General features: G+C 40.5%; 1 protein-coding gene and 1 long non-coding RNA gene across 9 annotated transcripts in view; both read left to right on the plus strand.

Annotated features, from left to right (window-relative positions):
* CTBP2 (C-terminal binding protein 2) overlaps positions 1–16,630 on the plus strand; it is a 205,315-nt gene that overhangs the window by 155,024 nt on the left and 33,661 nt on the right. Inside the window, exon 1 of one of the 8 annotated variants that reach the window (XM_083506119.1) lies at positions 10,732–10,753. The exons of 6 other annotated variants lie outside the window; for them this stretch is intronic. In XM_083506119.1, the coding sequence (XP_083362245.1) occupies positions 10,747–10,753 (7 nt within the window). In that variant the 5' untranslated portion in view covers positions 10,732–10,746. Of the gene's footprint in view, positions 1–10,731; positions 10,754–13,722; positions 14,282–16,630 lie in introns of those variants that run through there. One more of the 8 variants, XM_083506118.1, reaches the window with a different exon arrangement.
* Positions 1–16,630, plus strand: part of LOC310708210 — a 173,670-nt gene that overhangs the window by 123,379 nt on the left and 33,661 nt on the right. The gene's annotated exons all lie outside the window — the stretch shown is intronic.

The following is a 16,630-nucleotide window of genomic DNA, read 5'->3' on the forward strand; positions in this document are numbered from 1 at the left end:
GAAAACAGCAGATAATGGTTCATCCATGTCTCTTTCCAAGGCTTCCACTTGAATATTCCACTGTATTCTAGCACTTCTTATATCCCAAATGGTAGTGTTGTGCCAGCCCATGTGCACTTTCTCCTTTACAACTGATTGAAGGTGCATATAATTTATTTGGGAATCTTAATTTGCACACAAGATGCTTTAGAAAAAGTGGGCCTCTGACTCTGGATAAAATATGTTTGTGTGCTAAAACTTTCATGTACATATAGTCTATATATTTTCCCCTATTCTGTTCTCTGATCATGTTTCTGCCTCTCCGTTTGTGTTGCAAGCTTAGAATGACTGAAATTTAGTTTAGCCATGTGTGCATGTGTTAATTGAGAGTAACCTTAGGGTATATGGCTAGAGTTCTTAGGTTGATAGGTGATGGATTTTATTAGGGCAATAAAATATAGAAAACCATTAAGGGAAAATGGCTTACTACATTAGCGTAGTTCCACATGATTTATATCTTCATAACCTTAGGCACATCTGAAATATTTTCATCTGCTTCAGTATACATTATTAGATAAATCTATAGTGTGGTCTCACCTACATCAGAATTGACTTTCATTTTCTGTGAGTGTAAAAGACAGCAGGGGTGAAAATCAAAGGTTTTATTGTCATTACATTTTAGCATTTTAAACTGTAGCTAATCTATTATTACCCTTTTGGAAGAAGAAGAAGCAATTACACAAACAATGCCATTTAGCAATAATGAGAGTTAAGAGGTAACTACCATACACACCTGAGAATATTTGCACCTCCTTTAAGACTGGTATCAACTTGTGCCAAAACCACAAGGTTAGTAGCTCAAGACACAACATACTTATTCACCTTTTTATGTCTATTTGTATACTTTTTGGTAGAGCTTTTGAGCATGTACTTGTTTTGTTTCCAACTTTCAGTCCTGCATGCAGGATTTACTTACAAGTGACACAGAGCCATTCCATTGCATGAAATATTCCTGAAAGGGATTTAATCTGAATTGTGTCTATATGATTGGCACTATCTGACATCTGTTGATGTGAATTTCAGATATACAGATGAAAAAGGGAAACCGGGTGTGCAGTGCTGCAAAGGACTGTCAGTATCTTAGCCTGAAGACCTAGGCTTATGTTGTTATAGGCTGATAACTGGTAACTGATTCACATTTCCCATGCTCAAACACTACACGGGAAACCTAACCTTCCTAGCTTATGGAAGATGTATTGTAGACAATTCCATATGAGAAAAACTGAGGAATATAATTTCAGAAAAGTAATCATTTTAAGAGGAATTGTTCTGAAGAGTGTGATACTATCAGATCATCAGAAAAGTGAAGAGAGCATAACGATAGCTGGCTTTTTGTGTAATTGTGTAGCTCAAAGACTACAGGTCACCCAAGATACAGGGTCCCGTCCCCCCCATTGGCCTATGAACTGCTGAACTACCAGCAGTAGTAACGTTTAGTAATGTAAACTAATCCTATGTTCTGGAATGTAAATTTTCAGTAAGTACTGTGTATGGAAAATCCAACCCTAATAATGGTTTCAGTGGACTGAGAGAGAGGAAATGGGCAACAGGGAATAGCATATTTTGTTAGATTGGTGGTGGTTGTGCTGAACTGTGGTAGTTAAGAAATTTATTTATGGCTGAGGTCGCATTGCTATCAAAGAACATAACTTTATAAAATTCTAAGAATATATTAATAAATACAATCCAGTGGCTCTGGAATTTAAGACCCTTAGAGATCAATGGACTTGTTATTAAAGTCAATTGATTTCAAGGGGTCTTCCGTGCCCAGGGGCTTCCCTAGTAAAACATTGCCAGCATTCCCTATGCCTTTTCTAATTGAGAGAAAGTCCCTACAGAATCTACGGTACATATGGGATTACAGTTTCAGTTATCATGACAGTAGCACTGGGCCACATAATTTTGTGTCAGGAAAGGTGAAAAGCATGGGGTACTGATGACAGAAACTTTCAGGTTTCTCATCTTGAGCTTGTTGTAGTGCTTTGGAAGTTGGCATTGTGTCTGGACATGGAAAGCAAGGAGGCAAGGCTTGGGAGGAAAGGCCAAAAGTCACTCTTCCCTTGCTGGGCTTCAGTTCCCCATGAGTTGTTTGCATTGTCTCCTGAGCAAAGGGAACAGTGCCAAGCTTGTCGGAGCTGGTGTGCCCGGGCAGTGGGAGAACATATTTAAATTACTGCTCTAGCCCTATGACAAACCTGTAAACCTGTAAAAATCCTGTTTCCTGCATTGGTTCCAGTGGTTGTCAATATTGACAACAGAATCTCTGTAAAAGGTACAGGTAATGGCTGTCATTATAATTCCAGGAACTGGTTACAACCCTGCGTCTAAATACTGCAGCCGGAAATTATCTTTGTACATATATACATCTCAATTAATGTGGTACATTCTGTCTTTGCCCTTGTGGATATAGTTGGGATCTGCCTGTCAACAACAGTAATTTTTATCTTGTTTAAAAATATTCCTTTGTCACACACAAACAGCACTTAAAATAATCTCCGCCTGGGAGAGGCACTTTTTGCAAATAATAATTTGTTGCAAACTGCATTATCTGTTTTGCTAGTCCCTGTTCCCCTCCCACCCCTCATTGAACTAATCCTACACAATGCAGCACCACAGTTCTATTTAAGACAAAATCTAATTTTCTTTGATGGCACATTAAGATAATGCCTGTCAAGGATATTTTAAAGCTGTGCTATAGAGAAAGATTGCAGTCCTGTACTCAGTTACTGACACTTAATTCCCACTGCTTTCAGAGGGATTTAAATGTGTGGGACTGAGTGCAAGATTACTGGCTAAGATGCAAAACGCAGATAATCTTCGGTAACTGTTTCTCTTGGGCTTCTGGAAGTGCAAGAACTGTACTTTACATTTCTGCTGAAGCGTATAGGCCGGTTATGTCCAAACCCATCCATGCATATGAGACACCAAGTTGCAGTGCCATGTTCTCAGTTTTGGTTGAGATTTGAGAACCCATTCATTCATACATTCTTGTTCATGGCAGTGCCCCCAAACCTGCAATTCCAAATACCCATGAATTGTATTAACAAAGATGAAAAAAAATACTATCAGCAAATACTTATTAAAATTAAATATGCTACAGTGTTATGCTGGTGTGTTTCTTTAGAAGCTTAGCTGACACGTGTGTTTATTTCCTGATCATCAGAATTAATACTTGGTAACGTGTGGTCATTGAATAAGCCTCCCTGCAAATTATTACATACAAATTAGGATTAATTAGGCCATGTGAAAATGACCTTGATCTTACATGCAGTCTTATGCATTGCCTTGCACTTGGAATTATTATCATCATCATCATCATCATCATTATTTGTTAAATTTGTATGCCACCCTGTACCTGTGGATCTCAAGGACCTGTAGATCTCCAGATTAGCAGCTTGGGGGGGACATCAGCCTCTTACTTTGAGCAGCCTTTAAGTAGGGGTGGGGGGAACTATTTGAGACTAAAGTATTCAGTCTAGTTGTGAATTTACCATTGACCATTCTGATTTAAGCTACTGGGGAGTATGTGTTTGGGACTTAACTCACAAATAATTCCATACGACACTACCAAACTCAGCCATCATCACAGCACAAAGCAATCCTTTTGGAGCATTGCCTTATTTTCGTATCCAGTATATTGGATTAAGCAACAGGTAAATAGCCATGTCCTAAAGCAAAACCAATCAGTATGTAAGTCTTGAAAGTGGTTGGCTATCAGTTGAGGAGAAAAATTGGTCTGGTTTGCAAAGAGAAAGGGAATGCTATAAGTAGATGACGCTAAAATGGACATTGAGTCGTAGCTTAAAATAATCTTCTAGCTGGTAGCAGATATTAAGTTCCAAGGGTTCTGTGTGACTGCACACTGGACTACATGTTTTAAAGTTGTACTCTACTTCTCTTTGTGCCTTTGCTTGTTTCCTCAATTGGTTTACATTCATGCTGTTTGGTTTGCACTGAAACAAAGCTGTTGGTGGAAAGTGTTCATTTTATACCACTTTAGGTGGAGAAGATTGTTTACAGCATGTTAAATAAAACAAACATAGACAGTTCCATATTGCCTTCAGCTATGTTAATGGGAGGGCATTATAGTGTATTCACAGTTTTTTACCACAAGCTGAGAAGCTAAGCTTGATTTTCCCTCTTCCCCCTACTCCCACCAGCAAACCAGAATCAGTTTTTATGCTTAGGGAGAGATAATTACCGGTAAGTTCTAGCTTCAAGCATATTGGTGGATTGGCAGAAGCTGACTTTTCTGTTCCCTCCTGAACCTGACAGCTCCCCCCCCCCAAAAAAAAATAACTTCTTCCAAGGTTCAGGGGACACTTACTGAATGCAATGGGCCTGTTGCACAGGAGGCTGAATGGGAAAGGGCACTTCCAGAAAGATGTGAACATAGCTTCCACTCGTGGGAGTTGCCTCCAATTTTCAGGTGTTCCCTTCAGCCTGACCCATTCAGCGGGGTCCTTTGGCCCTAGAGAGAGGAAGTTCTGGTGGAGGAAAGTCATCTTCCACAAGTCTTCTTCTCCAGGCTTTTCTCTGGATTGAATCCATCACAATGAGGCTGAAATCTTAGCTGCAGCCAACATTATTTTCCTTTTTAATGAATAAAGGAGGAGAAATTGTGGGTTGTAAAATCTTTGGTAACATTTTTTTTTAACCAGGGCAATTTGATATTCTGTTTGTTGCCTCTTCTCTGCCTTCCTAGCATTCAGACCACAAAAAAAGAACTTCTCTTCCTTTAAGGACTCTGAAGGTGAACAACAGTCCAGCAAGCACAAGATGGTTTCTCCCCTCCTTCCAATACTGAAACATAATGAAAGAAGCCACACCTGTGGAACTTCGGTCTAATCATTAGCTATGTGGAAAACCCATTCCTCTTTCTCCCCCTCTCTTCCTGTCTTGCCCTACTTCATCAAGCCAACATCTGCCTCATGATTGCCATTTTTGCACATTGTTACTCTTCAGATGTTTGGCAGATTGAATAAAATTTGGCCATGGAATGGTTTAATGTTAATACTGATCTGGTGCTGCTATTAGCCATATGGATGTAAGGATCATGAGATCATGTCTGCTTCAAATTATACTCCATTTATTATTCCTTTATTATTGTTGTTAAGCTAGAGTAGAATTTGCTGGGAAAGCTATTATCAGCTTCTTGAACTGCTGAAAATTGTTTCCCTTATTTTTATATATGTCAAAAAGAGCACACGCAGTTGGAACCAGTTCCTTTCTGGTTTTAACCAACAGAACCACTCAATCTAGGTCAGAATAAATGTCATAACATGACAAATATGTCCTGCATTTAAGCTATAATCCTAGGTACAATTAAGTAGTTAAAATCTTATTGAAACAAAGAGATGCAGATAATGGAACTGGGCATACTATTAGAGCCCTATATATTTTTTCCTACTATGGCGAGATTAAGTGAGGGATTCTGAATTTTCACTATGCTGTTATAAAGCCTACTATTATTATCTTACAGATAAACAATAGTATAGAATAGCGATTTTACAATCCACTGGATTCAGCTTACTCAAAACACACTTAAAGATTGACTCGAGGGAGAAAATAGCTACATTCAATAGAACATCCAAACTCCTTCAGAATAAACTGCACAAGCAGATAACGGGTAGGTTAGTCTTATTTCCCCTTTTTCTGATCCTCCTATCTGAAAATAATATCACAGGCAGATGCAGTTTGGGGAGAGGAATAGAATAGGGTACAGGTATCATCCTTTATAAATATGTAGAGCAAGTGGGGGCTTGCAACAAAATACTGTGGTGGGTTTCCTGTTCTTCTTCGTATGGCTTCCTTAGTTCCACCTCATTATCCCTATGACACTGTGGGCCACAGGATCCTTACTAATATTTTCTACCACTTCTTGTGCGGGGGGGGGGCTGCCCTCTTGAATATTCCCACTTTGCTCTGCCTTGCATTGGACCTCAAACATGATCATCTCAGTGGAGTCATAGAGAGGGCAGCAACCACATATACGCCCCCCTTACAGCTGCTTTTCCTTCCTCTCCCTCGCACATCTTCCTTTCTTACTTCCTGACAGTCCGGTTCTGGTTCCTCGTGTGACCCCCACTCCCTAAGTCTTCTCTCCCTCCCACCCTGGGAATATCTAGTAAACTAAAGTCATGCGATAACGTTGCACTGCATGTTTACACTTCCTGTGCCACACTTTTTCATTGACTGTCTTTATGAGGAGGGGGAAACTTGCAACACAGTTACATCATAACTGTCCCCTTTCATGTTAACCACATAAAGTGGGCTCCATGACCTTGACACATTGCATGTGAATTTCTGGAAAGGGGGGAGAGATGAAAAAGATAAAAATCAGTTAAAACTAACCATAAAATCAAATAGCTTACTTAAAATGCTTGCTGAGAGAAAAGCTCTTTGATATGTTTTGCTGGTTTAAAAAATACATTTTCCCTAGTTTCTAGTCCTGCTTTGCAGAGTTTGCACAGACCATACTTTGCTCATTCAGACAAATACAGCAAACTATGGTTTGCTACTAAGTGGGCAAGAGTTGGTGTATCACAAACAGGATTGTGGTGTGGGAGGGGTGGGGAGGTAGGAAGCACACCTGAGGATCCTTAAAGGCTCACAAATTGAACTAGGGCAGTGTCTATCCCATGTTCTGTTGTAACCAATTATGTTAGTGGAGCCTAATTTTCAAAAGGAGTAATGGGACATTGAAATCCCAGGGCTATTCAACCAGACCAGATGATCTAGCTGTTACAGATAGACCAGGAATCTGACCTCACTTTAAGGCTTAGTTTAATCTATAGTTTACATTTATAACATACTCTAAAGACTCAAATGAAAAATGAATCTGTCTACAATTTGTTCTCCAGAAGAAGACTCCCAAGAGACTTCTCTTTCAATTGTCTCTGATGATTTTTATATTGAAGCACATTGAACCTTGCTTTTTTTATTCTCCTGGAATAAACTTTCCTCTCAGCGCCATCCTGAGCCTCACATCTCACCCCCCCCCCCTTCTCTTGGGTTTTTCTTTTGTTCACTCTCTCCCCTCTATCTTTTTTCATCTTCTAACACAGCAACATGCAAGTTTATGGTTAATGTTTTTGTTAATGGCTCCTCATGAAAAGGTGCATTTCCACAAGCATCTGGTGCTTTGCTTAATGAAAGTTCTCTTCCACCTGTACATATTGCTCAGGAACTGGAAGATCAAAGAATGCCTCTTTAGACTATCAGAAGGTAAATCTGTGTGTATTGGTGATCTTCCCTAGTCAAGCAGATTGTCAGTTTTGCTTTCTGTTCTGGAAATGCAGTAAGTAGACATGGTCCTTTAAATTAATTTTTTCTCCTAATGTTTGATTTTTCTCTTGAAACCAATTCTTCAGTGGCTAGAATGAATTATAAGAAATGGCATGACATTTGATGCTGAAATAGTTTTAAAATCTGTAGCGCATGATACATGTTTAATTATATTCCTCCAGTGACGGAAAACGAAACATGAGGAAATCATTCCCCCAAAATCTAAAAGTATTTGGATCCAATATTTTCCTTCATTTTTCTCTCTCCTATATTCTGCCCATCAAATAGGACTCAAAGGACAGAAATTTATAAATAGTAGGACCTTGGAATCCCAAATTTGAGGGGAATATCCCAGGGTTGGATATGTCCAAAGCGAACCAAACTCTGAGGCTTCAGTTCCTTAGAAAGGTGTATTTTAGTCCAGGATGACATATTTGTTAATAAATCTCTCCCAAGTTTTCCATAAATGCCATGCAGATTGGGGGTAGAAGAGGGGGAGTGTAATTCTGCAGCAGATAACTCTTCCAAAGATCCAAAGATCTTTCTGATGTTTCGTGGACTGTGTCTGTCTTCTGATAGCAGAAGAAAAAAATACATAGTCAATGGGTTACTCAAATTTAATTAATTAATTTCTAACCTCCCTTTTTTGCATCATGAGAAGTTGTGTTCATATCAAACCAAAGCTAAAGTTCAACCAAGGCTGTTTCCATCCATTCTAACACAGAACATTGCTCTAGGATGGTCATCCCTTCCCATCAGTTATCATTAGAGTGGGGAGCTGGAAGGAACTGTTTTTTTTTGAGGAGGAAGTGGTCCTGAGGTGGACAGTGCCAGAGTCTGAATTAAGCAGGGTCAAAGCATGAGGAGAGGAGAAAGGGACTGGAGAGAGGCTGGTGGGCCTGCCATGAAGATGACCTGTGGGCAGTATCCAGCCCATGAGCCAGAGGTTCCCACTTTTGCATTAGATTGTAGCTGTTTCCTTCCCTTTTCAGCTGATTGCTAGCAACTGGACAGCCAGTTGTATAGCTCTGCATTCCTTACTCTCTTCTCCCCAAAACAGCAGTTCATTTCATTGTGCCAGGGCAGACAGGGAGGACAATATGCCTTCTATTCACAATACTTGATCATCAATTGCCTGGTGTCTTAGCTCCACTTAGTATTACATGCTCAAAGCAGTTTGCATGCATTATCTCAATAATCCTTAAAACAAACTGGTGAGCTAGCTAGCATTATTAGCCTATGCTGCAGATGAATTTATAAAACTTTGGTTCCATAAACCAGATGTGGTGAATATTTACACAGCTAAAAGCCGTGGCATGCATTTTATTTGTCTTGGGTTCCCTCGGCTGATCATCCATATTCTTTGTGATGCCTGAAATAAATGGAAATGTCACTTGGCTACGGTGGGAAAGCACAAAATGTGGTCTTCTCTGCATTTCTGCATTCCTCTAGTTGAAAGTGTTATGAAAACATTCAGCTTTCAAAATGTTCTTTTTGACATGTCAATCCAGCACATATACCATTATTCCCATTTCACAGAAGGAAACTGATGTTAAAAAATAGTGAGTAATGATATAGCTAAGTTGGCATATATTAAACATTTATTTATTTTTTTAGTTCAGCAATGGATCATACTGTCTCTGGTAGTAGCATTCCCATTCCAAAAATTAATTTGTTGAGTTTAGGAACTGTTTATGTGAATATTGTTCTGGATCAGCAACTCCGTAGATAGTTATTGACATTTCTCTTCTCTCTCGTGTTGAGAACAGCAGGGAGTTGGATGTGGCACCACTAGAGGCTGGATCAGCAGCATTGTTCGTGGTTATAGCCACTGTGGATTTAAATCAGCATTCAGTAATTATTCTTTGTACTGCTCTTTGCTTGTTTGATGGCTTGGTATTTCCTTAGTTGTTGTTAATTTACCTATCCTAGCTAATAAATAATAAGCATTCCTTAGAGGTTTATGTGCATGGATGTGTGTGTGTGTATTTGCTTGTTTATTTATTTACTTTTAACATTTTATTACTCCGCTCATTTTCCCAGAAGGGATCCCAAAGCAATGTCCAATAAAATAACACTACCAAAACTATTAAGGCATTAAAAGCAAAACAAATAACAATTCTGCATTAAAAATAAAGCTCAGAAAGTATTTTAAAAACCTGACAAGGCAGGGGCAGATAGGAAAGTTTTGACCCAGTGCCAAATCGGAGAGCATCATTTCTAGGGAGAAAGTTCCAGGATAATGGTTCCATAACAAAAAAGGCTCCATAACCAAAAACCAAATAACCCTTAGTTGTTACCCACCTTATTTCTACAGGACATCTGGGGAAATTACTGTATCATAATATAAATTTAGGTTCACGTGGGAAGATGAAGCTGTACAACTTCCCATGTTACAAGCTGCATGTTGAATTGTTCTTGGAAGGGATTGGGAACTTGTGTTGCTCTTTAAAAACTGGTGTCATATATCCCATATTCCCAAACTCATTTGGCAATCTAGCCACTGTGTTTTACACCAAATCCAGTTTCCAAATTTCTTTCAGTGACAGCTCCATGTGCAAGACATGTCATCTGAAAGGGATATTACAAGAGACTGTGCCACTGTGGAGAGAGGCCATCTCTGTCCAGGAGGGTCACTGTCAATGTTCCAGCTTAAGCTGATGTACATAAAGTTCTTGAGCAATTAATGTCAACGCTGAATCTGATAGCATATCAAAACTGCAAAGCAGGTCTTTCAGAGGTAGTACATACCTGTTCAGAACAGGTTGGACACTATAACTCAAGTCAGAACAACCCACCAACAATATATCCACTTTGCCTGGATTGAGCTTCAGTTTATGTTGGGAATCTGAGGTGAGATACCCACATAGTGAAAGTTGCCCCCAGTTTCAGTCACCACACAGAGGCAGCTTAAGGTCCAAATAGTTTACTGTTGCAGAAAATATGACTTCAGCAGTACAGTTCCAGACGTTGATATATACATAACAGCTTGTATGAGTGCAGATACAGATACAAAAAAATATACAAGCAGTGCTTTTTTCAACTGGAGCTCCTCTCAGGTGGGCAACAATGCCATTATAAGAGAACAAGGGACTCAAAAAATTATAAGAGAACAAGGGGCTCAAAAAATATCTAGAAAAATAACATTGTATACAGTTATGAAGTATTTCTATTGCTCCAGCAATTCAAGATGACTCAAGCTTCTCAGTACTGACCCTGATACAGTTTTTTGATCTTAGTTCAGCATATTACTGATTCCAGACACAGGGTCAGCATCTGTACAGCTTTACCTGAATTTGATGAGAAGTAGAAGCAGGAACATAAAAAGATGCCTGATACTCAATTAGCACAGAATCTACTACTCTGGAAGCAACACCTCTCCAGGGCTTTGGACAGGAGCCTTTTCCAGTGCTACTGGAAATGCCAGGTACTTAATGGCAAGCTTTTGCATGAAAACAATGCACTTTTCCTCCAAGCCACAGCCCCGCCCCCAAAAGAATAAAGAGAGAACATATGAAGCTGCCTTATATCAGACTATTTGACCAATTAGCCTGGTGGTGTCTTCTCCAGCTAGTAGCAATCATCCTGGGTCCCAGGCAGAGAGGTATCCCCCATTGTTTGTTTCCCAATCCTTTTAACTAGAGACCCCAGGATTGAGCATGGGCCTGTCCTCATGTGAAGCACATGGAGTTATGGTCCCTCTGTGAACTGAGTGTCATCAGCATACTGATAATCCATTGACTACAAGATTTTGCTTGGACCTCACTTCAGAAAAGAGCAAGATTTTTGTCTGAAGCACTTTGGAGACTGTCTGATTTAGCTTCAAAAGGGCTGCCTTTACAGTTTGGGAATTTTTCTTTTCTTTTTAAGATTGACTTAATCTTCCCTATTGTTTTATTGTGTTTGTGGATAGCAATTTTGTTACGAAAATAAGCATGCATTACCTCTAGGAAGGTAAAGTGCAGGTATGGGGGGGGAATGAATGTTTGTGGGGGGGGGGGAGAGAGACAGCTTCAGTCTTGTGTTCTTTTCATTTGGCACCAAATGTCACAAGAACAATGTGCAAAGCTGATTCCACAGGAATGGATCTGTGGGTATGGGGCACTGAGGCAGAATGATGAGGATGTCCAACATTTTCTAGAAACAGAAGTAGCAAAGTTGACACAGTACCTCAACATCCTTTCCCCAAGGTCTTGGCAAAATTATTCCCTCTGATTAGTCACAAAGGAGCTCTTCCTCTCCCCACCCCAACATTATTCTTATATTACATACTTGGGGCGAAGTGTTTCCAATTTTGCAGACATGTGGTCTGCACAGGGTTTTTTTAAAAAAAACAACACAGTGGAATCTACAGAGCACCTCAAAAGTGCTTCAGATGTCCTCTCTTCAGTTTGGTGTGACCTGTTTTTAGTCAGGCAAGCTTCTAATCTGTCTGTGACAGCCCCACTTAGATTCAGGATTTGTCCAAATATTTTGTACACCCCGGATGATATTCATGACATCACTCAACAGTTTTGTGTAAATGTTAAATAGTGCTGAGGACAAAATAAGAGCCCTGTGGTGCACTATAGTATAATGGCTATGGCGGCAATAGAGTTCCATCACAAATCCTGGAAACAGCAGGCCAATGAGAAGTGGAACCACTGGAGCACAGAATGCCTGTTCCCCATCCCAGATAGCCACTCCACAAGGATACTGTGCAGGATACTGTGATCAGTGGTTACAAAGGCTGCTGAAAGAGCCAGGAAAACTAGCATGGTCATTCTTCTGGCAAAGGTTATCTAGTGACCAAACCCAGTTCATGCCAAACCTAGTTCTGAAGCTGTACTGATAGGAATCCAGATTATGTGTTATCTCAAAGCCCCTATCTACTTCGGCACCTTGTCCAAGAAGGATATATTAGTGATTGACCAGCTGATAGAACAATATTCCTTAGCAGAGGTCTCCTTCAAGCTCTTCAGGAATGGTTGCTCCTGGAATCTGGTGGTCAACCCTGCCATACTAGATGAGCAGGTAGATGGGTTGACCAAACTCTTCCAGGTGCCTTGTGCACATCATTGGGACTTAACAACTGAAATCCTTCCAGCAACACCTGATTGCATGATCTAGACGCATTTACAGACTGTACTGTAGGCAATGTGGCATTTAAAGACACTACAGATGTAAGCAATTTTAAACTTCAAAATTAATTTACATCACAGCAGATGGCATAGTTATCTATACATTTAGGCACAAGCCAGTTAAAGTTAACCACTTAGAATTACAGTTGCTTTCAGTGGAAGGTTATGCATAAGTGTTTGCAGTATACTGACAACCCAGCTTGTATTCTGATACCTTTCTTGCAGCCTTTGTAATTTCCCCTTCTAGGCTTGTTCAAGTAAGAGAGGACTCTCAGCACCTGCCCATTCCATTTCACATGTGGCTTTTCTCATGCCCTGCATGAAAGTGGCTTCTTGTGTAAGACAGATTCTTCATCCAAGACCATTGACTGTCTTTTTGTGGAGGTATCAGAACCACTTTCAAAACTCTGGATTAGTCACTAAGTTTCGTGCAGCATAAACCTTTCCCATTATTTTTAACCGTTTCTTCTCACCTCTATGAATTCCATAATACCTTTTAAAAATTATGAGTATGTTTTGCTTAATTCTTATTAAGAGAGTGTTTGGATATCATTGTGCAAGATCCCATGCAGTGTAGCATTTTTCTCCCCTAGATTTCTTCCTGCCCTTCAGGTTTAGCCTCTTAACGTACGGCCATCTGAATAAAGCCTTCTGGTTTCCTCAACAACTCTCCACAACTTACTTTTTAAAACTGTTAAAATGTTTTGGACACTGTTGATTCCCCTTATAGCTCAGTTCCCAGCAGACAGATACTGATGTCGCAGTACTAGACCCAATCCCTGTTCCTAGATACTTAGCTTGCATGTTTGTCCTGCTAACTTGAGCATCTGTGTGGTTACTTACAAAATATGTCACATGAGTGGCAGCAGGTGTCTGGCAAAGCCTTTGTGTGTGGCCTGAAGGGTGGGGGGCATCTATCTAAACTCCTGTTGGTGGCTGCTGTTTCTGCTGCAGCCAAAGGCATACACCCAAATACATAGCCTACATTAACAGATCACGTTTCACTTTAAGTTGTGAAATAACAGGGTGTGGCACAGATTAAATACGTTTTTGAGATAACTAGGAAAGTGAGGCAAATGTACAAGTCAGTTATTTGGGGGAAGGGAGAGGGTGACATGTACAAACAATTCAGAGTGCACAGTGTAAAGTTTACTTACTGTTATTATTTTGACCGGCACACACATAATTTCATTCAAGGGCTGCCGGGGGAGTTGGGAGGGGGGACGACAAACTTTGATTAGTTAAAAGCGGCAGCAAGGTCTGGAGGGAGTGTTCGAAAGAGTTGGGAGCCGTAGAGAGGTGACTATAACTCCTCTAGCAATTTCAGACTATTCTTCTGTAGCAGGACAAAAGCCTTTTCTTTTGCTTCCCGTGTTCAAAGAGACATTTGTCTCGAGACTTTGCAGCTGTGGGCCGTGGGGATGCTTGTTTGAAGATACCCCCTTGTAGGCGAGAGGAGAGTCAGCACACCGAACAGTAGTGTAGTATCTTATACTTTTTCTCCCCCTCCCTTTCCCTCTCTTATGCTTTTATTTCTCCTCCTTCTACTCCTCCTCCTCCTCTCTACCATGTGCATTTTTTAATAAGACGAAGAATGTGGAGGCAACGTTTTCAAGGCAAGGGGAAATTTCCTGTTTTTCTTTCCTGTTTGTTTAATAAAGTGTGCCATTGACTTTTAAGAACTGCAGCGACTTTTGTTACAAGCGAGTAATTCAAGGCAACGCTTGGCTTGCTTCTTGATGCACTTTTTATATACTGCTGGAGAAGATGTTTAAATCCTTTTCATTTTTTTAAAAAGAAGACGGCGGCGACGAAGATGAAGCTGTGTGGCGTAGGCAAGTGAGATTAATAAGAATTAGGCAAATGGCTTCTTCTGCTTTTGTTTCGGTGAGATAGTACCAGCCGTCTTGCAGCCACACAAAGGCTGCCATTTACCAGGGAGTCCTCCCTAATTCTCTTGGCAGGGGTGCCATTGGAATCGGATACAAGTGGGTGGCAATGGGGAGGAGCTGCAAAAGAGGACAAGCAGGCTTTGTGTATTTTTTAAAAATGCAACAAAAGCACTTTATACATTGAGCTGGGTGCAACAAGCTGTGCAGCTTGTGAGTGGGATGGAGTAGTTTTGAGATCTCAGTGTACATAGAAAGCCTCCCCCCTCCTTTCCTTAAAAGCTCTCCACTGAAACATTGGCTAAACTCCACAGAGAGCTGAAAAGCCAGAAAATATTTATTGAACAATGCTTCTGACAACTGGCTTGATATTTGAAAGCTTTGGAAAGAGAAAACAGACAATCTTAATTTTGAAAACAGTTCTGGGGCACCTTGTTGATATTCTGGTCAGAAAATTGGATTCGTTTTCCTTCCTATTGTACACACCCTTCTTTATTGGCACTTAGTTCCCGTTGAATAGAATGGTAGGCTTTTATTCCTCTGGCCCTTTCTCTGATTTGCTTTCTGTACATACAAAAACATGTAGTTTATCATCTCTCATTGTTTTACTTTCTAAAATGCTACACTTTCTTTGATTCATGTCCCAGAAAAATGTGGTCTAAGATGATGGTTGCAGAAGCAAGATGCATGGTTTCACAATATAATCAAAGGTGATAGAAGAAAGAGTAGCTTTCTACTTAGAAGATGAAGTAATTTGTTTTTGGTCCTTTGTGTTATCAATGAAGCATTTGCTACAGGAGCAACCATGATGCACTTCATATATCATTTGAAACTATTCATTTGCCCCCCCCCCCCAATTCTAACCCCTGGGTTTTGATACAGTATTTACAGGCATGAAAGCCTTTATATTTTTTAAAGATTGGTATAACTAGAGCTTGTATATCTGTGTTTGCAGGGAAGGTGTGGCAAGAGGTCAGCTATTTTAATCATACTGTTAGGGCTGGGGGTCTTAACGTTGTGTTGCATGGTTTTGGGGGCTGCAATCAGTTCATGCTCTCTACTGAAAAGCAATTACTGGCACATCCTGTTCTCCTATTGCTCCCGTTCCAAAGTTTTGTTTCTGTCAAGTTGAAGTAATTGACTTCATCCAGTTGCTCTAAGCTGGAAAGTAAGAGGGAGAAATCTTTCTTAAATATTTTAGTCACATTTCCCACTAATGTTTATCCTTAGTCTTAAAAAAAAAAAATCAATGCAGGGGCTTGGCATTGTTTAAAAAGCTTAGGTCATCAGCGCTCTCAAACCTGCTATAGGAAAGAAGGTTATATTTCTCTTGCCTTGCTTAAAATCACTTATTTAATTGGGCAATAAAATTTGAGATAACTGCCTTTGGTGCTTGGCATTTTATGGTTTCAAGAAGCAGGCACCGACCCTAACTGTATTGTTGCTAGTAAATGTTTCCTGCTTTCCTAAGGAACTAAGCTCTGATTACAAATTATTGGGGAACATGGGAAGTGATACACAGTGTATAAACTGGCAGCCGCAGTCTGAAGCCATTGTCCTGGTAGGGAATCTAGCTTCAATTATCCTCTGATTTGCTTTCCCATTCTGCCTTTGACAGTAACAAGGCGAGGCTGTCATTAAGTGATATTCTCAATCCTGGAGACTGTGCACCAGAGTCAAAGTACAGTCGGAGCGCTTTATTCAACTAGGAAGAAAGGTTAGTCGGGACAAAGCATAGCCATTCAGCTCTGGATTGTAAGCCTTACAGTTTTATGTGACCCCCCCCCCCCGCTTTTATCCTGGTTATCTGCTTAGGGCAAGCTTCTTTCACTTATCCAAATCATCTCAGCATTCGGCCATGCATACTGTGACACAGTTGTACTTCCATCTGGGTACAAGGCTGGAAGATGCATCACAGTCATACCGCTTGTTATGTTTGCTTCAGGTTAAATCTTTTCAGGTTGCGTCCCACGGCGACCCAGAAGTACTGGAAAGGGTTGCTTCCGGGTTTTGCCGCATGCGCAGACACTCAAAATGATGCCACATGCGTACGCAGAAGCGGCAAATCGCAACCCGCACATGCGCAGACGCGGGGGAAGGGAAGCCTCCCTTCGCTGCTCTTCTTCTTCTTCTTCTTCTTCTTCTTCTTCTTCTTCTTCTTCTTCAGGGGTGGGCTCCTTCTCCGCCCACCCCACCCCCACCAACAAGGTCTCTATGGGTTGTAAAGCAAGCCAGACCATTTAGCAGCGACCCCATTCATTCCAGCAGCTGGCCATCACCCACTCCAAGCCTTGC

The sequence above is a fragment of the Podarcis liolepis genome (assembly GCF_965112155.1).
Source record: "Podarcis liolepis genome assembly, chromosome: 5".
NCBI lineage: Eukaryota > Metazoa > Chordata > Lepidosauria > Squamata > Lacertidae > Podarcis > Podarcis liolepis.